The sequence below is a fragment of the Mesocricetus auratus genome, unplaced genomic scaffold (genome assembly GCF_017639785.1).
Source record: "Mesocricetus auratus isolate SY011 unplaced genomic scaffold, BCM_Maur_2.0 Super-Scaffold_100004, whole genome shotgun sequence".
NCBI lineage: Eukaryota > Metazoa > Chordata > Mammalia > Rodentia > Cricetidae > Mesocricetus > Mesocricetus auratus.
Window position 1 is genome coordinate 118210654 of NW_024429189.1, and position 25537 is coordinate 118236190.

Here is a 25537-nt window from a genome sequence, read left to right on the forward strand (position 1 = left end):
GAGGGGGCGGTGCCGCGGGCTCTCTATGGTCCCGCCCGCCCGCGGGCTAGAGCGTCCCAGCCGGCGCGCGGGCGGCGCGCGGGGAGCGTCGGGAGCGGGGCGGCCACTCGCGCCTCTGTTTTCCCCCCTCCCCGCCTCCCAGCCGCGACGCTCTGGGGCTCCGCCGCCGACATGGGCGCCGCCGCGTGGGCACCGCCACACCTGCTGCTGCGGGTGTCTCTTCTGCTTCTGCTGCTGCTGCCGCTCCCGGGGTGGTCGGCCGGCTCCTGGGACCTGGCCGGTTACCTGCTCTACTGTCCCTGCATGGGTAAGGCCTCTCGAGCCCCCTGCTCAAATGGAGAAACTGAGGCCGGGGAGGCGGAGGAGAGACCTCTGATGTGGGACAGGGCATGCTTTTCGCTGCCCTAGTTGCATGGGTACAGAGGGGCCAGCAGTGTTCAATTTGCCATTCGTCGGACGGGAGAAGCTAAGTGACTCACTCGAAGTCTAATCCGACTGGGAGACCAAGTAAAGGAGTTTGTAGGGCAAGACTTGGCGGCGCTGTCTCGTGGCAGTTCTTACATTCATTCAGCAAATATTTATGTGCCACTTTTTTTGGGGGGTCCCAGGCGCTGTCTTTTGTGCTGGTGATGAATGAGACAGATAAACCTCATACATGCCCTTGTAGATCCTTCATTTAGGGAGACCGACAATAAAATAAAGTTTTTTTTTAAGTACGTGAATAATTTGGTACAAGATGATAAAAACTGAGGTACGAAAAGATAACAAGGACTCTTAAGAGAACTAGGCCAGAGATGCATTTTAAATGAAGTAGTGGATCATCACTGTAAAATCCGTTCCTTCTTAAAAACCCTTCAGTGGTGTGCATAACTGGCCATGGCCACCATCTTGCATGGTTTGGCTCCACTCTGGTCTTCTCCACACCCCTTCTCCTTTGGGCCTCCACCTACAACCACACTAGCCTACTTTCTTCTGTTCCTCAGACACACGAAAGTCTGTGAGCTATTCCTTCTTCTTGGAACACCCTCCTCTAATTTCTCCCCCATCCCATTCTTGAATATCATCGTCGGTGTCCATTGACCTCTACTCAAGTGTTTCATTAGTCTCCCCATCATTTTTGTTTCTTCCTTACAACTATCAAAATCTACCTTAATGAATTTGTTTTCAGGGTTAGCGTCTCTTTACTTGAATTAGGACTGAGTGCCTGGAGAGCAGAGATCTTCTTATCCTTGCTTGATTTTATATTGTAACATCTAACATTTTATATTGTAACATCTGGCACATTTTGGCCTTGCAGTACTTTTGCAATGGATGAATGGTTGCCATATTGATGATAGCTAAGTGTGGTTGCATACAGCTTTAATCTCAGCACTGGAAGCCAGAGGCAGGTGGATTTTTGTGACTTTCAGGCCAGCCTGATCTACGTAGAGAGTTCCAGAGCAGCCAAGACTACATAGTGAGATTCTGACAAAAAGGAAACAAACAAACAAAAAAACCTGATGACAGCCGATGCAAACAGCCAGAAAGTGAAAAGAGATATTTGATGGGGAAATTACAAATGCAAATAACCCAAGTTGAGGCTATAGCTCAGTGGTAAAGTACCCAACATGTTTAAGATCCTTGGTTAAATCCCCAGCACATAAATAAATATATAATCTGATCACACAACTGTAATCCTAGCACTTAGGATATAGAGGAGGAAGATTGTCACAAGTTCAAGAACAGCCTGGTCTATAGAACAAGTTCCAGGCCAGCCAGGACTACACAGATCCTGTCTCAAAAAAGAAAAAAGAAAAAGTAATTCAAACCATGCTGAGAGCAAGAGAATTGGATAAGAATTGATGAAAATATCTTAGCAAATAAGGTATCAGGATCACCAAGTACAAGTAAGTGAAGAAAAGTGAAGGAAATTCCTGAAAACATGTAGAGAAGGGATTGTAGAACACGATAGGGAAATAGCATGGAATCTGGGGTGACTGAGGTAGAAGGAGCAGGACCTGTAGGGCCTTCAGTATCGGTGTGGAAGTCTAGACTTACTCTGTGGTGCCAGTGTGACTAGCTCACTTTGGTGAATGGCCCTCCACCATCTTGGATGCACATCTTCTCTGAGCCCTTCATACACCATGCCCTTAGTGACCCAGGCCACTCTACCCTCAATGTTCCATTTCCAGGGCGCTTTGGGAACCAGGCCGATCACTTCTTGGGCTCTCTGGCATTTGCAAAGCTGCTGAACCGCACCTTGGCTGTACCTCCATGGATCGAGTACCAGCATCACAAGCCTCCTTTCACTAATGTGAGTACTTATGTTGGCCTCGGCCCCTGTCCACCCTTCCCTGTGCTGGCTGACTTGCTTGACTCCAAGGCCTTTGGGTTTTCCTTCCACTCTAGGCTTGTTCTGTTCTCTTCTTAGAATTGTCTTCCTTGAAATAGCGACCTCAGCCTCCATGTGCTGGCACTGTCTGAACACTGCATTAGGATTAGCTCATCTTTCCCGTAGCTCATCCTCGAGGAAACCCAGGTTTAGAGGGGTGAGGTAACTTGCCTAAGATTGAACAGCCTGTGGGTAGTACTTGCATTCAACCCCAAGGCTGTGTACTTCTGGAGGCTGTCTTGAAACTGAAGTCTCCATTTCCAGTGCTGATTCATCCCACCTTATTTATGTACATCCTATTGGTCAATAATAGGTATTAAGTACTCATATCAATTATAAACGAGAGACTGAGGTGTGGCTTAGTTAGTATGTCTAAGGCTACCATCCCAGGCAGCTGCCTCTCATACAGTCGAGGGGCTCCCTGGGCATGATAGTCTCATCGTTCTCTGATATTTAGTTTATTCTTTGTGTCTTCCAATAGCCCTCTGTTTCCTTTTGTTGACTGTCCCCAGGGACCTGGATGAAGGAACTGGCCTTAAAAGTTTAAGTAGTTAACAACATTATACTTAGCATGAACAAAACACCATATTTAATTCTAATGGTTTTTCTCTGCATATATTTTATTTTCTCCTTTGCATGCATACCTCTTTTTTGGAAAGGCGTCTACCCTCTCTGCAGTACTAGGAATAGGAATAGGTCTTACAAATCCTAGGAAAATGATGCTCTACCACCAAGCTGCACCCCTGCCCCTGAAAAACTTTTTTTTTGAGACAGGGTTTCTCTGTATAGCTTTGGAGCCCGTCTTGAAACTCACTCTGTAGACCAGGCTGTGATAAAGGCCTATAAGTCTAGCACTTGGAGGCTGAGGCAGGAAGATTGTAAGCTCAAGGCCAGTTGAACTGCATGCAAGTACCAGGCTAGCTAGGGATATAGTAAGACCCTGTCTCTTAAAAAATCCCAGTCAGAAATACTAGTCCCAATTCCCATTGTCCCAAGCTTTTAGGTTGAGAATATACAGTAGCACAGCAAAGGCCTGAGAAGTCCTGCTGCAGTAGAGCCAGTTTAAAACAGATTTCCTAATCTCCCAGCACTGGAGCCTTGTTTATTTATTTATATGTTTGATTTTTGAGACAGGGTTTCTCTGTGTAGCCCTGGCTGTCCAGGTACTCTCTCTGTAGACCAGGGTGGCTTTGAACTCACCTGTAATCCTGGCACTTTGGAGGTAGAGGCAGGAATTAAAAGTCATTTAATATAGCAAATTTGAGATCAGCCTGGGCTACATGAGACTATCTCAAAAAAACCAAAATCAAACAAAAGAAAAAGAAATGTAATTTAAATAGATTCTCTTTTTTTTTTTTTTTTCTATTTTGGTTTTTCTAAGAGACAGGGTTTCTCTGTATTGTTTTGGAGGCTGTCCTGGAACTTGCTCTGTAGACCAGGCTGGTCTCGAACTCACAGAGATTCACCAACTCCCGACTTAAATAGATTCTTAAGATACCATGGAACAGAATTCGGATTCCATTCTACAGGTTAAGGTTTCCCAAACATATCCCAGTAGTTCAGGAACAGTAAAAAGGTTCCCGAGCTGCAGGTATGGTAGCACATGCCTTTAATCCCAGCACTAGGGAAGCAGAGGCAGGTGGATCTCTGTGAGTTCGAGACCAGTTTGACATACAACAGCTAGTTCCAGGACAGCCTCCAAAGCCATAGAGAAACCCTGTCTTGAAAAATACAAAAACAAAAACAAACAAACAACACATTGTAGGTAAAGCCGATGAGAAGTTTGCTAAACCTGGTCTTTCTTCCCTGGAGGAAACTGCCCTGACAGACTTTATGACATGACTCCTGCTTCTTTCCTGTGCTCCCACTGAGTCATGGAATGATGTCATCTGCATCTCCTGTAGAAAGTACGAGAGCCTCTCTAGGATAAATACCTCCTATAGAAGGAGCATGTCGTGCTGTGGATACAGACCCCAAGTAGCTGTTCCAAAGCAGGCACTTCTACCAGCAGCCCTGTACAGAGGGCCATAGAGCTCAATGTTGTGCATTTGTTCCAATGATGAGAGCTTACTTTAAAATTCTGCTCTAATGAGAAAAGTAAAGCCTTTACAGATGCAGCTTACCTTTTTGTAACTACTAGTGAGGCTGCACATCTTTTGAATATATGGGCTGGATGTGTTTCCTTTGCTATGAGATGTTTACTGTATTACTTGCCTGTCTTTGTTTGTAGCTCATCAGGTATTTTGAACACCAGAGGTGCTGCTGCTAGTTCTTGAGCTGGATGACAGCTTCTCTCAGTTTGTTTTTGTCGTAACTTTGGTGTCTTGTTGTGGCTGTTGTAATAGGAATGAAGCTTAATGCTCCATGCATGCTAGGCAGGACCTCTACCACTGAGCTTGATCCAAAGCCCATTATAGGTCTCTCATATCACATAGTCTGGGTGTTAGAGCTTGTACTTTTTAGTAACGAGAATACTATGGAGACCTGTACCCCTCCTTTTTTCCTTTAGCTCCATGTGTCCTACCAGAAGTATTTCAAGCTGGAGCCCCTGAAAGCCTACCATCGTGTTGTTAGCCTGGAGGAGTTCATGGAAAAGCTGGCCCCCGTGCACTGGCCCCCTGAGAAGCGGGTAGCATACTGTTTTGAGGTGGCAGCCCAGCGAAGTCCTGATAAGAAGACATGTCCCATGAAGGTAGACTGTTCTGTGTCCTCTAGGCCCTTCAGGTGGCAATATGGGAGAAAATGGGGATTTGGTCTGTTTCTGGCATTTGTTAGCAGTGTCATTTTTGGGACACTGTTCTTCTCTGAAGTTTGTTACTGCCTGATCGATCTAGCTGGCTCATAGAGAGTAGGCTGTATGTAAGAGCACCTACGGATTGAGGTCGTTGCTGTGGGTAATCGTAACTAAAGCCCGCATAGCTTCCCACGTGCCAGGTTCTATGCTGGCAGCTGGATGCATATTCACCCCTTTACTCCTCAGACTGTTCCTTGAAGAAGGTCCTAATGGTATAAGGGAGTCACGAAGCGGTGGTGGCGCACGCCTTTAATCCCAGCATTCGGGAGGCAGAGGCAGGCGGGTCTCTGTGAGTTCCAGGTCAGCCTGGTCTACAGAGCTACACAGAGAAACCCTATCTCAACCCCCCCCCCAAAAAAAGGCCGGTACTCAAAGGGAGTCACGGCCAGCATGGTGTAACTTGGCTTGTTGTACACTCTCTTAACTTGAATGCTCTCCCACTTCGTATCAGGTAGATGAGGAACTGTTGTAGATAATTAGTAGAAATTTGCATTTCTGGTATTTTGTAAATATGATACACCCCATTTATCTTTTGGTATAAATGGAAGAAAAGCTATAAATTTTGAAAGGGCCTAACTTGTATCCCCCTATGTTACCCTTACCAGCTGCCTGACCTTGGGCACATGTCTTACCTTTATAAGTCTGATTCCACCTTAAAAAGTAGCATACTGGCCAGGCTTTGGTGGTGCACTACTTTAATACCCACACTCGGAAGGCAGAGGCAAGCAGATCTCTGTGAGTTCGAGGCCAACCTGGTCTACAGAGCGAGTTCCAGGACAGGCTCCAAAACAAAACAATACAGAGAAACCCTGTTTCAAAAAGCCAAAAAAAAAAAAAAAAAAAAAAGTGTAGCATACTGTATTAGCCTCTTAGCCTCTTAAAGCTCTAGTTTAGTGGTTCTCAAAATGTGGGTCATTACCCCTTTTGGGTCAAATGACCCTTTCACAGGGGTCCTTAAGACTGTCAGAAAACACAGATATTTATATTATTCATAACAGTAGCAAAATCACATGAAGTGGCAATAAAAATAACTTCATGGTTGGGGGGGGGTCGCCACAACATGAAGATCTGTATTATAAAGGGTTGCAGCATTTAGTAAGGCTGAGAACCACTGTTCTAGTTCATAGTTCCAGCCCAAGATCCTCCTTGCCCCATCACTACAGAGTTAGTAGAATTTGAAATGTGAACAGAATAGATTCCTTCAAACACAGCTGGAAACCAAAAGAGAAGAATCAGCCTTTCCCTCGGCCTCCAGCCAAGGAGCCATCCTATAACAATTCTTTACCAGGTGTCAAACCACCCATCTCCCAGGGCCCTTGGTCTCAGCAATTCTTTGGCCTTATCCCCAGGTAGCTTTCCTTCCTGTTGAGTAAACTTTCCACTACTCTCTTTTTGCAGGAAGGAAATCCCTTTGGGCCTTTCTGGGACCAGTTTCATGTGAGTTTCAATAAGTCGGAGCTGTTCACAGGCATTTCCTTCAGTGCCTCCTACAAAGAACAATGGATCCAGAGGTACTTGGAGGGGATAGCAGTACTGAGTTTAGGGAGGGCTGAGGCTCAGGGGCATCCAACTCCTTCCTTGTCTTTCCAGCTCTACCCCACCCTCTTGTAAGAGACCAAAGGTACAAGCACTGTGTTCTTTCTGTCTGTTGAACTTGGGATCCTATGTGATCTGTTTCCATCTCATCGCCTGACACAGCGGGATGTTGACCTGCCCCAAGGTTGAGCAAGAGTTTCTCAGCTGATAAGGGATGTCATAAAAAGAACATTGTTCAGTCACATGCATGTCTATTTCCTCCTCCAGGCGTGAGAATCACTCTACTGTTGTCTTCCTCTTCATAAGGTGAAATCTGGAAGCATTGCCTGGAGAACAGCTCAGGTGCAGACTGAGAAGTGATGTCACCCTCATAATTACTAGCTAGGCTTTATTAATTGTGTGCCATAGGCCCTATTTAAAAAAAATAGGTTAGCAGGACACAGGCACAAGCTGTGAAATATTTATGGAGCGTCTGTCATGTGTGAGACACAATATTCAGAGACCAAAGGTGTATATAAAAATGAGGATGACCCAGCCCTGGTCTTGGAGAACCACAATCTAGTCAGATTGATAAACTTACATGGGGAGTCTGTCATTGTTGCTCTAGCATGGCAGGAAAGGGCCTGGGCTTAGATGTCAGAATAGGGGCTGTTACAGACCTCACCTAGCATATATGAGGTCCTGGGCTTGTCCGTAGAACCACAGACACCACACAAAATAAATCAGATTAAAAACCAGGCATGGTAGTCTGTGCCTTTAATCCCAGCACTCAGGAGGCAGATCTCTGAGTTTGAGACCAGCCTTGTCTACAGAGAGTTTTTTCAGGACAGCCAGGGCTACACAGAGAAAGCCTGTCTTGAGGGGGAAAAAAGCACATTAGGTTAGGGGGTAAGAGGAGCATGTGAATTGAGTGGTCATGAACTTAACATTTAGTAGGCCAGCAGTAGACTACAATAGAGACAGGATTGAACACTGAGCTCAGACCTAGCTTTGCCTCTTTCTTGGGAGACTGAAAAACCATTCCAGGTCTCTATTCCCAGTTTCCGCCTTGGTTTAATGGAAAAAGCATTGAAGTATTGACTTCCTAGTACAGAAAGTGTAAGCAACCAGTCAACTGTCCTTCACATGCTTATGCTAATTATGTCTATAAGAAATTTCCTGAGAATGTTGGGGATTAGTCTCAGGACATGACACATGTTGGCAAGCCCTCTACCAATGAATTACCCATTCCTTCAGTCCGCAGTTTTACAGGACTTCATTGAGGTCAATGAAGATAAATAACCCACCCAAGACTGCCACATAGCCAACTTGCATCTGCATGTGAATATTTAAAATAGTAAAAGCTAACATATATTTTGTACCTGCTGTATGCCACACTGTTCCTAAGTCTTGGTAGGTTTAAACTCAGGATTAATGAATATTTGGGGTGGTATTGTCATCTAAGATGTACACATAATACAGAGGAAGCAGAGAATCATAAAGTCACTTGTCCAAGGTCATGAAGCAGACTGGGCAGTGGTGGCGCACACCTTTAATCCCAGCACTCGGGAGGCAGAGGTAGTAGGATCTCTATGAGTTAGAGACCAGCCTGGTCTACAAGAACTAGTTCCAGGACAGTCTCCAAAGCCACAGAGAAACCCTGTCTCAAAAAACAAAAACAAACAAAAAAAGTTCATGAAGCTTGAGGTAGCAGAGCTGAACAAGTCTGATCTAAAAAACCCATTTCTTCTTTGTGGGGAGGGAGTGGGGGCGGGTGGGGGGTTGTTTTTTTAGACAACTTTTCTCAGTAACCCTGGCTGTCCTGGAACACTCTCTGTAAACCAGGCTGGCCTCGAAATCACAGAGATCTGCCCACCTATCTGGTTCCTGAGTGCTGGGATTAAAGGTGTGCACCATCATTGGCTTGGACAGGTCTTTTAGCTTGGGTATTTTTGTTTTGTTTTGAACTTGTTCTCCATTGTCTTTATGGAATCTCTGCTATACAAAGTTTAAATCCAGGTTAACCTTTATTTTGTTGGAATGAGTGGTTTAGAATATCTACCACAGACTAGATAGTTTTTGGAGGGTTTGTTTTTGTTTTGTTTTCATAAAGAAACAAATTGCCAGGCATGGAGGCTCACACCTGTGATTCTCACACTCAGATGGCTGACACAGGAGAATAAGGAGTTTAAGGCTAGCATGAGCTACATAGTAAGTTTAAATCCAGATTGGGCTACATGAAACCCTGTCCAAAAACAAAACAGCAAAACTAAATGTGTTCATAATTCCACTACTGCAGGAGCACCATCAGCACTTTAGTAAGTGCATTTGCTGTTCTGCATTTTTATATCTATATACATACCTACATGCATTAATTAAATTTGATGTTTGTTCAGGCTGGTCTGGACTTGTAAATAGTAATACTAGCAGGGTCCATTTCAAACATGAAAATATGAGAGTTCAAAAGAGTGACTGACTAGCATTATATGTATGTATATTTATGTTGATGAAGTTGTTTTGTTTTTGTTTTTTGTTTTTTTGTTTTTGTTTTCGTTTTTAAGCAAGTTCTGGCCTGCAACTCACTATGTAGAGCAGATTGGCCTCTAACTTCAGTGCTCTTCCTGAGCTAGAATTACAGATGTGCACCACCATGCCCAGCTCAATGGCTTTTTAAAAGCACTATAAGTGTACAACTCAGTCACTTGATGTGCGTTGCCACCCTCCACCTTCACAACTTTTTCTTCTCAACCAGAGACACTACTCAGTACAGGCTAATTTTCACTCTCCACTTCCCCTGCCTGGTACAAGTCATTCTACTTTGACTCTGAACTCACGCATTCTAGGAACCTCAAGCATTGGATGGGCAGTCATGTAGTATTTGCCTGTTTGTGTCCAACTTATTCATATAGCATGTTGTCTTCAAGGTTTGTCAGTATCAAAGTTATGTGTCCAAATCTCACTCCCACTAAAGCCGAATGACACAGTTTGATTAGCCGTTCATCTTTTTCATCTCCCACCACATGGATTCAGAAGATCCTTCCAGCTCTGCTGGTTCTCAATCTAACCCTGTGATAGAGCTTCAACAGTTCAACAGATATCGAGTTTTTGTTTTGTTTTGATTTTTCTTCTGGGTTTTTTTGTTTTGTTTTTCAAGACAGGGTTTCTCTGTGTAGCTTTGGAACTTGTCCTGCCATTCACTCTGTAAACCCGGCTGGCCTCGAACTCACATAGATCCACATGCCTCTGCCTCCCAAGTGCTGGTATTAAAGGCGTGCGCCACCACTACCTGACCTAGATAATGTATGTTTATTTGCTCTTGGAAGTATGTCGACCATTGTGTTGAAATTATCTTCATGTATAAAGAGCAGGTGTCTGAGTATATGATGGCAGCTTTCTGTCCTATGACAAAATACCCGAGAAAATAAACTTAAAAAAGGAAAGGTTTCAAGGGCTTCAATCCATTGTCACTTGGTTCTGCTACTGCTGGGCTTGTAATAAAGCACGGCATTATGGCTAGGAGCATGTGATGGAACAAAACAGCTCACATGGTGGACAGGAAGCAGAAAGAGCCAAGGAGATAAGACAATACCTTTAAGGGCATTCCCTCTGGATCCTATTCTCTCCAGCTAAACCACACCTCCCAATAGTCCATTCAATTATGAATCCATTGGTGAATTAACCCATTGGTAAGGTTGGAGATCTCATGCTCTAGTCACCTCTGGACAGTGCTGCATTGGGGACCAAGACTTCAACACATGAGGCTTTGAAAGATTTCATATCCAAACTGTAGTACATTGCTGATCATTCTCCCAGACTGCAGCCTCTTTGAGAAAAAATAAGTCATGTGTGATTGGCAGGGTCTACATGGTTGAATTTATGAAGACGTGAAGGCTAACCCAGAGCTCCCATGCAAACAGCAGGAAAGAAAGTGTCCTTCATGGCAGGGACTTTGAAAGCAAGATTCTGCCTTGTTTATGTCTGTGTCCTCTCTACTCAGCCTGGCATCAACTACTGGTCCCATAAATGTATGCTGAGCCTAGAGGACCTCAGTAGCCAGGGTTTGATGATGATGTACCCCTGAAGTTTACCAGGTTCAGCAGCAGGAAGCCAGTCTTCCTCTGGAATAGTGGCCAGCCTAAGACTGACCTAGAATGAATGGTCAGGTTAGCTGGTGGAGTTGGTTAGGTTTTCTTTGCAACCAAGACCTTTCTCCAGCTCTTTCTAATCAGATGCCACTGAGGGAGAATGAGCAGCTGAGTCTTGACCTCTTGTTGCTGTTGAATCACAGCTGATGTGGTCCTACTGGGACAACTTTCTGCTGGCCCAGGTTCAGGGCATAGGGATAGACATTCCAAAACTGGAATTCACCAAGGGTAAGTTCCAAGCTCTTCCCAAGAGAGCAGGAAGGACATAAATCCCAATTTATCCTAGTGACTCACTACCCATCAAATCAGAAAGCTTCTTTTCCTTTCAGAGGCCCCTGAGGTGATGTCTGAAAAGAGCTTAGCCTAGGGCCTAGCCCATAGTAGGGTGCTCAAACAAGATTAGTTTCTTCCTCCTTTATCTACCTCTGTCAGCATGCCTTGATATTTTTATAAGGCCCCTGGCCCCCCACATTCAATTCTAAAAATATTTATGGCACCTGCTGCCTGTGCTAGGAGCTGCTGCTCAGAAAAGTAAGCTTCATTCCCCTTTGAGGAGGTGCTCCTTGACTGGGTAGGAAGATGAAAGTAGGATTTAGGAGTCAAGACCACAGCTAGTAGGACTGGTTAAGAGCACTGGCTGAGCCAGGCATGATGGCTCCTAGCACTAGGGAGGCAAGGGCAGGAGGATCTCTGAGCTCAGAACCAGTCTAGTCTACATAGTAAGTTCCAGGACAGCCAGAGCAACATAGGGAGGCTGACTTTAAAAAAAAAAAAAAAAAAAAAAAAACCACTTACTGGACACAGGACACATGCCTTTAATCTCAGGAGACAGACACAGGCAGATCTCTGTGAGTTCAAGACCAGCCTGGCCTACAGAGCTAGTTCCAGGACAGCCAGGGCTACACAGAGAAACCCTGTCTTGAAAAACAAAAAACAACAACAAAAAAAAAGAAAAGCACTTGCTGCTTTTGCAGGGCACCCGGGTTCAGTTACCAGCCCCCATATCAGGCAGCTCACAACTGCCTGCTAACTCTAGTTTCAGGAGATCTGGCACTTTCTTTCTTCCACAGGTATGTACATACAGACACTCAGATACACATACATACACATACACCTTTAAAATTGAAAAACAAATAGTGAAGCAGACGGCCTGAATGCAAACCTTGCTTCACCAGCTCCCACCCTGTGACTGACTGCCGCTCAGCTTCTTTATGTCTAGCTTCTTTATCAGTAAGACAATAGTAGGCACACTTCCTCACAAGGCTCTTGTGGGAATTAAATGAGTTAATATGCAAATAAAGCAATTGCTTCTCACATAATATGACTCAGTACATTATTGCCGAGTATATACACATAAACAGAAACTTAGAGTCCAGTCAGCCAAACATCATACCGTGCCAGACTGTGGAGGGACGCTTGATTGCTGCTATCACAGCATAGGCCTCTGACCAGTGTCTGGGGAAATCACGGTAAAGAGACTGCTAGGGCCACTGTCCTCAGTGCTTTCTAGTTCTGGCAGCAGAGATGATGGCTGTTGAGCCTGTCAGCATGCAGAGGACAAGGAGCTGAGGCATGTGAGTGGTGACCCATCTGGAGGCTTGGAAGGCATTTGCTGCACAACGTGTTTGGGTCAGTGTGAGGAATGGGCAGCAGGTGCATTGCACTTGTGTGGTGTGCGTGGAGGATGAAATAGCCTTGCTGGCTAACAGGATTTACTCATGCAAACTGGAAATTTTCAAGAGATGTCATCATGATCGTGTGATCTCTATGATCAACATGGTCCAATCACCAAACAAAGTTAAATCTTTTAAAAGTCGAACTAGGTTATATGTAACATGATGATGATGCCCAGGATTTTGTAAGACCTTTCTTTGTGCCAAGTACTGCTCTAAAGGTTTTGCATATATTAATCCACTTAATCCTCTCAATAGCCCTATAAATGGGTATATTAATTAGCTTGACTGCGCTGATCATTGCATACAAAACTTCATGTTGTATTTCTTAAATGTGTAGATGTGTTTTTTGGTTTTTGGTTTTGGTTTTTGTTTTTTTTTTTTTTGAGACAAGGTTTCTCTGTATTGTTTTGGAGGCTTTTCTGGAACTTTCTTTGTAGACCAGCCTGGCCTCAAACTCACAGAGATCTGCCTGCCTCTGCCTCCCGAGTGCTGTGATTAAAGGCGTGTGCCACTAACGCCCGGCTGTAGATGTGTTTTTTAATGGTGTTATGAGGTAGGACTGTTCTCAGCTCTGTTATGCAGACATATTAAGGCATGGATGGATGGTGGCTGGACTCATACACGAAAACGTCTTCAGGGAGAAAAAAGAAGGGAAAGAGGTGGTAAGATACTGCTTTTATTTATTTTTTAAAATTTACTTTGGGGTATGTGTATGTGTGTGTGTCAGAGGATATCTAACAGGAGTTGGTTCACTCCTGCATTGAGTGTGGATTCCAGGGAATCAGCTGAGGTCCTCAGATTTGGTAGCAAATGACTTTACCCTTTTAGCCATCTCACAACCCTAGTTGCGTATGTATTTAAACTCTGAAACAAAATACATTATTAGTGTCTGTTGATGTAGGCTATGGGCCTGTGAATTATTTCCCATAGTTGTTTTAGGATTTACAGTAGTCCATGATGTTTTATAATGTGTGTGTGTGTGTGTGTGTGTGTGTGTGTGATGTGTGTGTGTGTGTGTTCCTTTCATTTCATTGGTTTGGAAGGGCAGCATACAGAGGACAACTTACTGGAGTCAGTTCTGTCCTTTTGTCCTGTGGGCCTGGGAATTGAGCTCAGGTCCTATGGCTTGGTAGGTAGGCATCTTTATCCCATGGGTCATTTTGCCAGCCCTTTCATAATTTTTATTTTAAAAAATTTAGGTGATTATGGATCCACATGTACTTGTGGTAAACAGTTTATAGAGATCTCACTGTATACCCTTGACTCTGTATCCTGGCCAGGATCTTGACAGTTATATAGTCCTATTTATTCAAATAGTCTTTTCTTAAGCTTATATACAACTGTGTGTATATATATGCTAGTTTTGTATAATTAGTGTAGGTTTATATATCCAGTACCACAATTAAGATACTGAGTGGTTCTTTCAATGTAAATATCTTTATATTGCAAGGTTATTACTATACCTGCCTCCCTAGGCCATCCCTAACTCCAGCAGCCATTGGCCTCTTCTCCCTTTGTCCTTTAAAAAGTATGTAAATGGAGTCATATGGTTTGTGCCCTGCTGGGATTGGCTTTTTTCACTTAGAATAATTCCCTTAAAAGCCATAGCTTGTGCTGATAGCCCATGCTTTTTTATGACAGTAGCTATGCTATTCATGGTGTGGATGTCTGTTATTTCTGTCTGGGTTGTTTCCAGTTTAGGGCAGTTGGAGTAAAGCTGCTGTGAGCATTAGTGTACATGTTTGTGTGTGAATACAAGTTTTCATTTCCCTGGATAAATGCCCAGAAGTGCCATTACTGGGTCATATTATAGTTGCATGTCTAATTTCATGAGAAACTAACTGCAAACATTTCCAGAGTAGCTGCACCTGGTTGTAATGTCTAGAAGGGATTTCAGCGGGTGGGGAAGATGTTTCAGTTGGAGACAGATGCAGAGTCTGGAATCAGAAAGTGCTTTATGTTGCTGGACTGGAGTCTGGGTTGAACTGAAAAGGAAACGGGTTTACTACTCTGACTTACTGAACCCTCACATGCTCCAAGCAGTGGCTGAGGCACATGGAAAACACTGCCACTGGAGCCTGGCCTAGCAGAAGAGAAGATTTGAAAAAATTGCAGAAAGGATTTTGTGTAGTGGGGAAGATTCTTGAGAGGGTGTGCTGAGTTTATCTACAGACCTTTGGTATACCACATGAGGGTAGGTAGGGGTCATGCTGGTCTCATTCTTCCTGGGTCCTTCACAGACAATCAGTAAGAATGTGGTAAGTGCTGAGTGACTGGCCTAATCCCATGTGTACAGTCCATATGAGAGGAACCAGCATTGTCTGTGTAAGCAGCTTCATGTCTCAGTCCCGCCATGTGGGTAAAAGGGCAAGGCTTGGTCCAGACACCCCACCCTGGAATGAATTACCACACCACAGATTGGAAGCCAGCACGATATATAAAATGTTGGAATGCTCTACTGTAAATTTTTAATTGTTAAACAAGCAAAGGAGGTTGTAAATTCTGTACGGCAGGAACAGTATTGCATATTGTGCCTGCTGTCTCCACCAAGGTTTCTTATCAGCCCGTTGAGATTTCACAACCTTTGTGCCTCTTGCATGTTATAGGGGCCTCCCCACAGGGTCTCTGGGACATGGTGCAATGCCATTCTTTTTCCCGTGGGGGTAGCAGCAGGGTTGTCTGTGCATTCTGTCTGACTTCCCCTTGTCCATCTTATGCCTAGATTTCCTCCAGAGGAACATCCGGTGCTTGCACTGCCAGGGGCCCCAGCCCAGTTCCCCATCCTAGAGGAACACAGGGCACTACAGAAGTACATGGTGTGGTCAGATGAGATGGTAAAGACAGGAGAGGCCCAGATCAGCACCCACCTCATCCGGCCCTATGTGGGCATTCATCTGCGCATTGGCTCCGACTGGGTAACTTCCTCTTCCTCTGTCTGGCTGACATTTGCCTAAGCAGAGCCCAGGCATGTAGTGATTGGTGGAAAGTCTCAGCCTGGAGCAGAGGCAGCTAATTCTACCAACTCTGGATTACATCGCATGATCTTATTACTACAGCACATGTCAGAAGTATGTATTTAGAGTACCTGCTGGAAAGCTAGTATTTAAGAACTGCTGTTTGTACCCTTGTGTTTGCAAATGGGTAAACTGAGGCATTAAGTCAGATACCAAACTAGAGAGCTAGAGAGAGGCCATTGGCCTAGGAATCCTCTGTCCCACTTCAGTTAGCCACTAGATTGCTGGTGAAGATGAAATGTGACTGTGGGGGTGGTGCACGCCTGTAATCCCAACACTCAGGGAGGCAGAGGCAGGCAGATCTCTGTGAGTTCGAGGCCAGCCAGGGCTACTCAGAGAAACCCTGTCTCAACCTGCCACACCCCTCCTCCCCCCCCCAAAAGAAAAGAAAACGTGAACTGTGGAGCCTGGTGATTGTGGTGCACATCTTTACCCCAGCACTTGGGGCAGAGGCAGGCAGATCTCTGAATTTGAGGCCATTGATAGCCAGGGCTACACAGGAAAACCCTGTTTGGGAAAAACAGAAAGGAAGGAAGGAAAGAAAAAGAGTGAGTGGACTGTGGCAACCAGGTAGGTCTCCTCGGAAGTTAAGGTATTTTTATCCTCCCAGAATTTGGAGTCTGTGAATGTGTTAAAACCTCATCAGATTACCGCTTATTCAAAACAAAACATATCTTTACGGACAGTATCTTTCATATACCTAGGGAGATATGTAGATGTGTTAAGAGATGCACATAATTGAAGAACGGAAGGTTCTGAAGCAAAAGTTCATTAATGGAACTGGGAGCGTGGCTGAGTGGTAGAGCATTTGCCTCATAGAGGCCAGGCCAGAGTCTTATTCCCATCAGCACACACATGATTAATAGTAATTGATGAAGTACTCTCACAGTTAGCCTCTAGAGTCTCCCTGTCCCCTCTGTAAGGAAAAGGATCCAAGGATTGGGCTCAGAATATTCTGTGAGGTACCATCTGTACCTTCCTGGAACATAAGATGCTCAAGACTGGGGGTGTAGCTTAGTGGTTGAGCGTTTGCCTAGCATGCACAAAGCCCTGGGTTCTATCCCAGTACTACCAAAAACCTTGTGTGTGTGTGTGTGTGTGTGTGTGTGTGTGTGTGAGAGAGAGAGAGAGAGAGAGAGAGAGAGAGAGAAGGTTTTTAGGTTTTTTTATTAAAAATAAAGCTAACCTAAACTAATAACCAAACTTAGATAAAACTTCTTAATTGGTAAACATAGAAACACAGATCCAAAGTAAAATATTAATAAGCAAAGTCTATCCCAGGAATTAAATTCATTGTTCTAATACCCAAAGAAGAAAAACCATGTAATCATCTCATTAGAGGGCAAGAAAGAGCTTGATAAAAGTCAAGTGCATGAGAAAAACTCATAACTAGCCAGAAATAACCTGGACCCACCTTAGCCAGATAAAGCCTATCTCTCCAGAACCATAGCAAACATGTGCCTCAGGGGAGTGATCAGAAGTCCCACCTCATCAGAAATCAGATAAGCCTCCCCTTATCAGTAGTGCTGAGCTCCACTGAAGTCCCAGATAACAATGAGAGTGGAAAAATGCTTTTCATACCCCACTCAGAAATAACCAGTGTTGGTGTTTTGGTATATCCCCTCTCCAAGATCCTGTGTAGCCCTGGTTTGCCTTAACTTCTTTATCCTGTCTCCTCAACCTCCCAAGTGCTGGGATTACAGATGCTATTAATATATGTGTGTTAGGGGGTAGAACATGGTGTTTAGCATTTACAAAGCCCTGGGTTTGGTGTGTGCGTGCGTGCGTGCGTGCGTGCGGGTGTATACGTACTAGTTTCCTCCTCCTGTGTAGTCAGTCCTACCCACTTAACCATTCCTGTGTTGAGGTCCAAGACAGCTACTTCTCTTAACTTTTCTCTGCCCACCCCTCCCTGTAGAAGAATGCCTGTGCCATGCTGAAGGATGGAACTGCAGGGTCACACTTCATGGCTTCCCCTCAGTGTGTGGGCTACAGCCGCAGCACAGCGACCCCACTCACCATGACCATGTGCCTCCCTGACCTTAAGGAAATCCAGCGGGCTGTGAAGCTGTGGGTGAGGGCACTGAATGCCAGGTCAGTCTACATCGCCACAGACTCTGAGAGCTATGTGCCAGAGATCCAGCAGCTCTTCAAAGAGAAGGTATGACTGGCCTGAGGGAGTCCACCAGGGAGGGAATAGAAACAAGGGTCTGCTGGTCCCACAGCTCTAATACCTGCTTCATGCTCCCCCACCAGCTTTGCTGGCTACACACTCCTCTGATTCCTAACCTTCCTTCCATCTACAACTCAAATATCCTTGAGTTCTCTCCAGTTTCCAGTCCACTCCAGAAGTTCATGCATCCCTCCTGGAGTCGCCCATGGCCCTTTTTTTCCTTGAGGTACTTTCTAGACCACTCAAGACTAGTGTGGACCCACCCTTCTGTTCCCTGAGGTTTATCGTGGTGCCTGACCTCTGGAGGCTGTCACCATCATGGACAGTGCAAATGTTTTGTTGAATAAAGTCACAGTGAACTCTGAGAAGGGATTCCCAATTGCTGAGAAGTTAAGAGCATATACTCTGTTTTGGTTTAGTTTTATTCCTGAGGCAGGGTCAAGTCTCATGTAATCTATATTGGCTAAAACTTGTAATATGTAGCTGAGGATGACCTTGGACCCTGATTTTCTTGTCTCCACATCCAAGTGCATACCTGGCTTAAGAAATATACTCTGGCCGGGTGGTGGTGGCGGTGGCAGCGCACACCTCTAATCCCAGCACTCACGAGGCAGAGGCAGTCGGATCTTTGTGAGTCCAAAGCCAGCCTGGTTTACAGAGTGAGTTCCAGAACAGCCAAGGCCACACAGAGAACCCTTGTCTTGAAATTTAAAAAAAGAAAAATATACTCTGGAGACTTGAATTCTATTCATTATGCAGCCTTGCAGAAGTTTCCTGAGCTCTCTGTGTTTGTTTCCTCATAATAGAGTAGGACCAGATAGCACCTGGTCAGCATTTGTAAAGATCTATCTTTGCAAAGAAATGATGACGTTTCCTACTGTAAAATAAGTTAGCTCTCACTAGCACCAGAAAGGAATGAAGGGGAAGATCTTTTGTGTGTAGTGACTGTTTCAGGAAGTGCTGCCCAACAGCAGAATTTGCTCAGTGGGTGTTTCCGGTACCAGGGAGCAGCAGATGATGAGTGAGTGTGCCTCTGTGTGGTGGTTGAGTGAGTAGTGAGCACTCAGGAGACTGACAGCCTCCCATTGGGCAGGCCTACAAGGAAGAGATAGAAAGATGGTTTTCAAAAACGTGTGACCAAGAATAGTTTAGAGGTTGTCAAGGACTTGTGCAAAAGTGTTTTCAAGTCTGACCAAGAATTCTAGCATATGGAAACAGAGGGGAATATTTAATTTATTAATATGAATGTGTAAAATCAAGGGGCAGGCACACATTGGGAGCTGCCAGCCTTATGTCACTGGTCTCTTTCTGTCCTTTCACTCCCTCCACGTCTAAAAAAAGATGCCCCGACCAACGAGGAAGTGTGGGGCCAGTGTCTTCTGGTCTGCCCTGCCCATGCCTAGGCAGACATTCAGCTGAGAAACCTTAGTCCTCTGGCTCCCCCTGCATGCTGTAGTTGAGGAGAGCTGCAGAGAAGGGGCAGGATTTACCTAAGAGGTCTCAGAGCCAGTTGTGGCTGGAGTCACACAGCGGGTAAGTTCGGGGAGTGGGTGGAATTGTTTGGGGGTTTTAGCCGAGATTACTATAGTGTCTTTACTACAACCCAGGCAGCAACGCTGGTGACGTCAGAAACCTTGGCGCAACAGCACACTTTCAGGCAGCTCTGCTCACCCCTCACCTGCACGAAGCTGAAGCGTGGAGAGTCCCAGGGAGTTTTTAGGAGCTTTAGGGTTGGTGCACTTGTTAGGCCTTGAGCCTCTTGGTATTTCCTACTTCCTGTTCCTGTGCTGGTGTTCTTGCCCCACCCCCTCCCCTCAGCTTCATTTCTGTGGGCTCATTGCCCCACCCCCACTCAGCCCCATTTTCCGTGTGCTCACGGTCTGTTATCCTCCTCCCCTTTTGATGTGTGACATGTGTGTGCATGTCCACACGCATGCAAATTTGTGTGCGGATGTCAGAGAACAGCTTCAGGTACCATTTATTTACCTTTTGTTGTGAGGCAAGCCCTCTCACTGGCCTGAAACTCTCCAAGTAGTCCAGCAAGCTCAGTCTCTTTTCCCAGTGTGGGAATTTTGAGCACACACCACTAAACTAGCTTACTTTCTTTAAAAAAACAACACACAAAATAAAAAAACCTGAGTCTCGCCAGGCAGTGGTGGCGCACTGGGGGAGGCAGAGGCAGGCAGATCTCTGTGAGTTCGAGACCAGCCTGGTCTACAGTTCCAGGACAGCCTCCAACGCTACAGAGAAACCCTGTCTCGAAAAACCAAAAACAAAAACCTGAGTCTCACTGTGTAGCTGTGGCAGGTTTTGAACTCAAGGAAATCCACCTGCCTCTGCCTCCTGGGTGCTGAGATTGAAAATGAATGGCAGCAATGATTTCTAAATATGCATTGTGGGAATCAAGCTCAGGTCGTTTTGCTTGTAAAGCAAAAAATTTTTTCTGTCCACCTCCCCGGGCCCCTTCTTTGTTCTGAGTGATGCCTTATATCTTTAAATTGGGAACCCAAATAAATGAGATGTGGTCCTGCCTTCAGGGCCACAGTCTAGACTGGGAAGACTTTGTGGGTCTGCAAACAGGAATGAGGACAAGGTTTATTCAACCAGTATCTGTTGAGACTGAGCAGAACAGCAAAGGTCCAGTTCAGGTCCAGCAGGACAGGGTGTTAAAGAACCACTGAGGGGTGAGAGCTACAGATAGCCAGGTGCCTGCTTGGGGGGCAGGGGGTGCTCTAAGAGTATCCAGCCTGGTGGGCCTTGGGAAGGGCTTCCTTAGAGGTGTGCCACATGATTTGAGAAGTAAAAGGTCATCAGGAGTTATGCAGGTTTACTCCCACGTCTTAGCCATGGTCACTAGTAAGTTGGGGAGGGGCTGCTTGGCTTGCGCTTCCACATCACTGTCCATCATTAAAGGAAGTGGAGATAGAAACTCAACACAGGGGAGAAACCTGGAAGCAAGGGCTGATACAGAGGCCATGGAGGGATGCTGCTTACTGGCTTGCTCAACACTATTGGTGTTGTTTTTAGTTTTGGTTTTTTTAACAGGGCTCCTTTGTGTAGCCCCTATTCTCCTGGAACTAGTTCTGTAGGCCAGGCCTTGAATTCAAAGAGATCCACCCATTTTTGTCTCCCAAGTACTGGGATTAAAGTTGAAACCACCACCACCTGGCTAGCCTGCTCTCTTATTAGTATCTGGGCACCAGCCCAGGTTGGCACCACCCACATCAATCACTAGTTAAGAAAATGGTCTACAGCTTGCTTACAGCCCAGTCTTATGGAGAAATTTTCTCAACCAAGGTTCCCGCTACTCTGGTGACTAACTATTCAAGTTGACATAAAACTTAGCAAGGCAGGATACCCCATGACAGAGCAGTATTTATAAAGGTCCTAAGGAGAAACAAAAAGGGGGTGAGCTAGTCAGATGGTGTCTGTCACCCTAAGGACAGTGGGTGATGGGAGAGCCAGCCTAAGCAGGCCTTATCAGGTGCATTGATGACTTGCCATCCTTATCTGAAGGCCCCAGGCACCTGTAAAGGGTATGCAGCTTGAATAGCATGAGGACAGGGAGATGGGCATCTCAGATGTTTCTTATGGCAGTTCTGTAGTGACAGACCAGACAAGGCAGTAAGAGACGGGGAAGAGGTCATGGAAGTCGGTCAGCCCAGGGAGAGGTAGTTCCTCATAGGAAATGACTTACCTTTGCAAAGGTCTCAGGAGTGGGTAGATTGGATAGAACATTGGGCCTGGGAATGCTGCTTGAAAGAAGAAGGCATCTTGTGCTCTTTGCCAAGAAGGCAGCACATGAGCTGGCTTGAGGGGTTTCTCAGGAGGATTGTTTGATGCTGGGATAGAACCCAGGGTCTGTGTAGTGCTGCACACATGAGTAAACCTCCAAGCCTGGGCAGCTTTTTTTTTTTTATGGTTTTATGAGACAGGGTTTCTCTGTATTGTTTTGGAGGCTGTCGGTCCAGCCCGGCCTCGAACTCACAGAGATCCGCCTGCCTCTGCCTCCCGAGTGCTGGGATTAAAGGCGTGTGCCACTGCCCGGCACCTGGGCAGCTTTTAATGAGTTGTGAGGGCACTATAGGATAGGCAGAGGAAAGACAACAGCAAGAACGGTGCTCCGCAAACTGGGCTGGAGACAGGGCTCACCCAGGTGGGCACACTTCAAAAACACCAACCCACATCTTCATCCTCTCCATTCTTTCCTGGTCCACATCTTCATCCTCTCCAAACCTCCCTTTGTCTGAAACTTCAGTCAGGAAAGGTGTTGTGTGATATTTTGTTTGTATTCTGACAAATAAAGCTTGTTTGGAGTCAGAGGGCAGAGCTACCACTAGTTAACCATAGAGATTTGGTGGACTATAGACAGCGAGACAGGAAGAGATAAGGCAGGACAGAGAGACGATCTCAGCCCTTTTGGTTGGATAATTAAGGGAGGTAAGAGGTCTCTGGTGGCTGCTGCTCTGCTTTTCTAATCTTTCAGTTTTTACCCCAATGTATGACTTCAGGTTTTTATTGATGAGATTAATAATTAGAGTAACACTTCATCTAGCACCCAATGTGGGGCACAAACCCATGATCCTGTGATTAAGTCTCATGCTCTACAAATTGAATTGGCCTGAGGGCTCATGCCCTTATCTTCTTCCCTGCAGGTGAAGGTGGTGAGCCTGAAACCTGAGGTGGCCCAGATCGACCTGTATATCCTTGGCCAGGCTGACCACTTCATTGGCAATTGTGTCTCCTCGTTTACTGCCTTCGTGAAGCGGGAGCGGGACCTCCATGGGAAGCAGTCATCCTTCTTTGGCATGGACAGACCCTCGCAGCCACGGGATGAATTTTGATCACACCTGGAACCCCCAGCAGCTAAGGGTGCTCCTGGGACTGCAAGCTCCTCTTCTTACCTGCCAGAGATGGAGGACAGTGCCAGGGACTTCTTAGAAGAGGAGGCTTCCAGGGAGCACACACATACAAAGCAGCCCAACTCTGGCCTGGGGCTTGCCCTGCTCTAAGCAGCCTGCAGTGCTGAACTCTCTCTCTCTCTCTCTCTCTCTCTCTCTCTCTCTCTCTCTCTCTCTCTCTCTCAAGCAGTTACTTTATAAAGAGGAACATTTTTTTAATAGGGTTTCTCAGCTTGAGGGGTCAGGAAGGGAGGGAGGAAGCAGTGAGGTTAAGATTATCTCATATAGCCCAGGCTGGCCTTGAACTCCTGGTCCTCCTGCCTCTACCTCCTTCAGTGCTGAGATTATAGGTGTGTGCCAGGACACTCAACTGATCTCTATAGTTTTGATGCAAAGCCATGACTACCTGAAAACTCCCTGTTTTTAAAAATCAGTGGAATCCCTTAGCACAGATACCTAAAGTGACCTTATAAATGCACACAAAGCCAAGGAGGAAGTGGGCCTATTGGCCACTTTTCAGGAATTCATCTCCACTGCCAGCCTCAGCCATCATCATCCCTGGGCTCCTCTGTGATGAACACTGCAGGCTGGAGGTAGCAGTCCTGTTGTTCAGTGCTCTGCCACAGGCAAGTGCTCGCACAGCAGGTGATGGTCTTAGGACCCCAGCACCATCACTGGGCTGGTGGGGCTGTCTGGGCAAGCAGGGTACCCTGTAGACTTTGTCTGTGCCTGTAGTTATTCCCCAAGGACTGCTTGCCAAGCCTCCATTAGTGCATAGAAGTTGTGTGACGCCCCAGCTTGGAAACAGCCTTTGCCCTTCCTGCCGGTGCTTCTGAACCTGCAGTTCTCATTCCCCAGAGCCTGAGAGTCTTGACTGGGTGGATCTAAATCCTGCCTTGCACAGGGACCTTGAGAGGCTGGGGCCCTGATGGGTGGCCATGCAGACCATCCTGTTGGCACAGTGTTTCTGGGAGTGGGCACTGGGGCTCTTGCCTGTGGCAAGCACTGTACTCTTTGTTCCAGTTTCTCCCCACAAGTGTTGCCTGGCAGGTTATAAGCTTCAAGTAGGGTAGCGCATGTTATAAACGTGAAAGAGACCAAGTCCCCTGTGTGGCCATTGTGGGCCACCCTGACAGGTCCTGCATAGCTGCTGTTGGCTTCTGCTGCCACCTCTAGGAGGAAGAGACAAACAGGAAGCCCACTAGTTGCTTCCAGCCTTCTGGATAGTTACCTGATTTCATTCAGGAAGTGTTTACTGATCACCTACTGTGTGCAAGGAAGGGAGGATGCAGCAGAGAAAGCTTCAAAGGATCGGGATTGCTCAGAAAGGAAGGAGGCAAAGTATGTGTGTGTACTGTGGAAGGGAAGTGCTGTAAGGAGAAGCCAGGGTGCGGGCCAGGGAAGCCATTTTAATAAAGGAGACCATCCGCAGCCACGGAGGCCGCACATTCCCAGCAGCAAGCATGGCACCTGCCAAGGCCCAGAGGCTGGAGAGGGCTGTAGCAAGGGATCATCGAGACAGTGAGGGGACAGCTGTAGACAAGCAGAAAAGTGGCATCCCATAGAGTTTGTGTGGGGCCACAGGGTCTCCTCATGGGTTTTGGGCTGAAGAGGGATACCTGGCTGTATTGATGAGGAGGGGTGAGAGGAGGGGTGGAAGCAGAGGCTGGTGCGGGCTTGGGTGAGCAGCCAGCCCATGGTGCTGGAGGTGGGAGAAGAAACCACATTCTGAGTATATCAAGTTATTTTTGTAATTCAATTTTTTTAAAGATACCAATCTACATTACCATGAAGTATATACTGTTTAATGTCTTGGGTTTTTACTTAACCACACATCATGGTTTCACTATTCACACATAGCTGAATAAATGCTTTTAATTATGTAAACTTCACTGAGGGATGTTCCATAGTTTGTGATTCACCTACTATGAGACCTTCAGTGTGTTCCCAGTTTTTAATACTGTGATTTGAAAATGGCTACGTGAAGCTTTTTCTTTAAGATACAAATTATGAGCCAGGCAATGGTGGCTCATTCCTTTAGCCCCAGCACTGGGAGGCAGAGGCAAGTCAGTCTGAGTTCTGAGTTTAAGGCCAACTTGGTGTATAAACAATTTCCAGAGCAGCCAGTGCTACACAGAGAAACTCTGTCTCAAAACAACAACAACAACAAAAAAACCCACCAAATTATGAAAATTCCAAAAAGTTAGTGAGTTTGTTCAATATCATAAGAATATTCAATAATGAATACATAATTGTGAATTTAATAAACTGAGCTCTGCCTTTAATCCCAGCACTGAGGAGGCAGAGACAGGCAAATCTCTGGGAGTTCGAGACCAGCCTGGTCTACAGAGAGTTCCAGGACAGGCGCCAAAGCTACAGAAAAACTCTGTCTCAAAAAATCAAAATAAACTGAGCTCATAGTACTAACAATTGTCAGCATTTTACCAGCTACACTTTCATTGATTGTTTCATTTTGTACTCTGTGGGATGGTCTTCTATTGCCCAGTCTGGCCTTGAACTCTTGATGTAGCCAGGGTCTGTGACAAAATCCCAGTGCTCCTGTCTACCTACAAGTGCTGGGATCACAGGTGTGAGCTGTCTCACACTCAGCATGGGTGCCCAGAGAAGTGCCAACAGGGTCTGCTGCAACTCAGGGAGGAAGGAGGGAAGGAAGAGCCTACCTGCCCACCCCAAGGGCCCAAGCCACAGGAGGAGGTTGAGCTGGGGTAGGGCTGTTCTCTCGCGTATTTCAGCTCCAAATTCTGGCACAAGGCAGTGAGTATCCTTTCTGTGGAGTCCACTCACTCATTGGCCCCAGAAGTCCAATCTTCTGGTGACAGGAGGGGCTTCCTCTCCAGGTGACTAAGCTCTCAGGTTCCTGTTTGCTCTCTGACAACAGCTGGGAAAGATGGTCTCACCTTGAGCAAACAGTGGGGGCAGAGCACAGG

The 25537-nt window shown here is 45.9% G+C and overlaps 1 protein-coding gene across 3 annotated transcripts; it reads left to right on the forward strand.

The window, feature by feature from the left end:
* Positions 1-58: 58 nt before the first annotated feature.
* Pofut1 (protein O-fucosyltransferase 1) lies at positions 59-24481 on the forward strand. Of its 3 annotated transcripts, XM_005086069.4 has the most exons (7): positions 64-307; positions 2172-2293; positions 4881-5063; positions 6564-6676; positions 15224-15416; positions 17434-17676; positions 22344-24481. In XM_005086069.4, exons 1-7 carry the CDS (start codon positions 172-174, stop codon positions 22530-22532), a joined length of 1179 nt encoding a protein of 392 aa, XP_005086126.1. In that variant the 5' UTR covers positions 64-171; the 3' UTR covers positions 22533-24481. The 3 variants fall into 3 exon arrangements, with proteins under 3 accessions (XP_021078683.1, XP_012980693.1, XP_005086126.1); XM_013125239.3 differs by lacking the exon at positions 4881-5063 and having other exon boundaries at positions 63-307; XM_021223024.2 differs by lacking the exons at positions 15224-15416; positions 17434-17676; positions 22344-24481 and adding an exon at positions 6969-8435 and having other exon boundaries at positions 59-307.
* The last annotated feature ends 1056 nt before the right edge of the window (positions 24482-25537 follow it).

What these genes read in the sequence shown, in the direction of transcription:
- Pofut1 (XM_005086069.4), top strand. Translation starts at nt 172, where the DNA reads ATGGGCGCCGCCGCGTGGGCACCGCCACACCTGCTGCTGCGGGTGTCT. An exon ending in GCTCTACTGTCCCTGCATGG is followed by an intron (nt 308 to 2,171) that starts GTAAGGCCTCTC and finishes TTCCATTTCCAG; the next exon opens with GGCGCTTTGGGAACCAGGCC. An exon ending in AAAGAACAATGGATCCAGAG is followed by an intron (nt 6,677 to 15,223) that starts GTACTTGGAGGG and finishes TCTTATGCCTAG; the next exon opens with ATTTCCTCCAGAGGAACATC.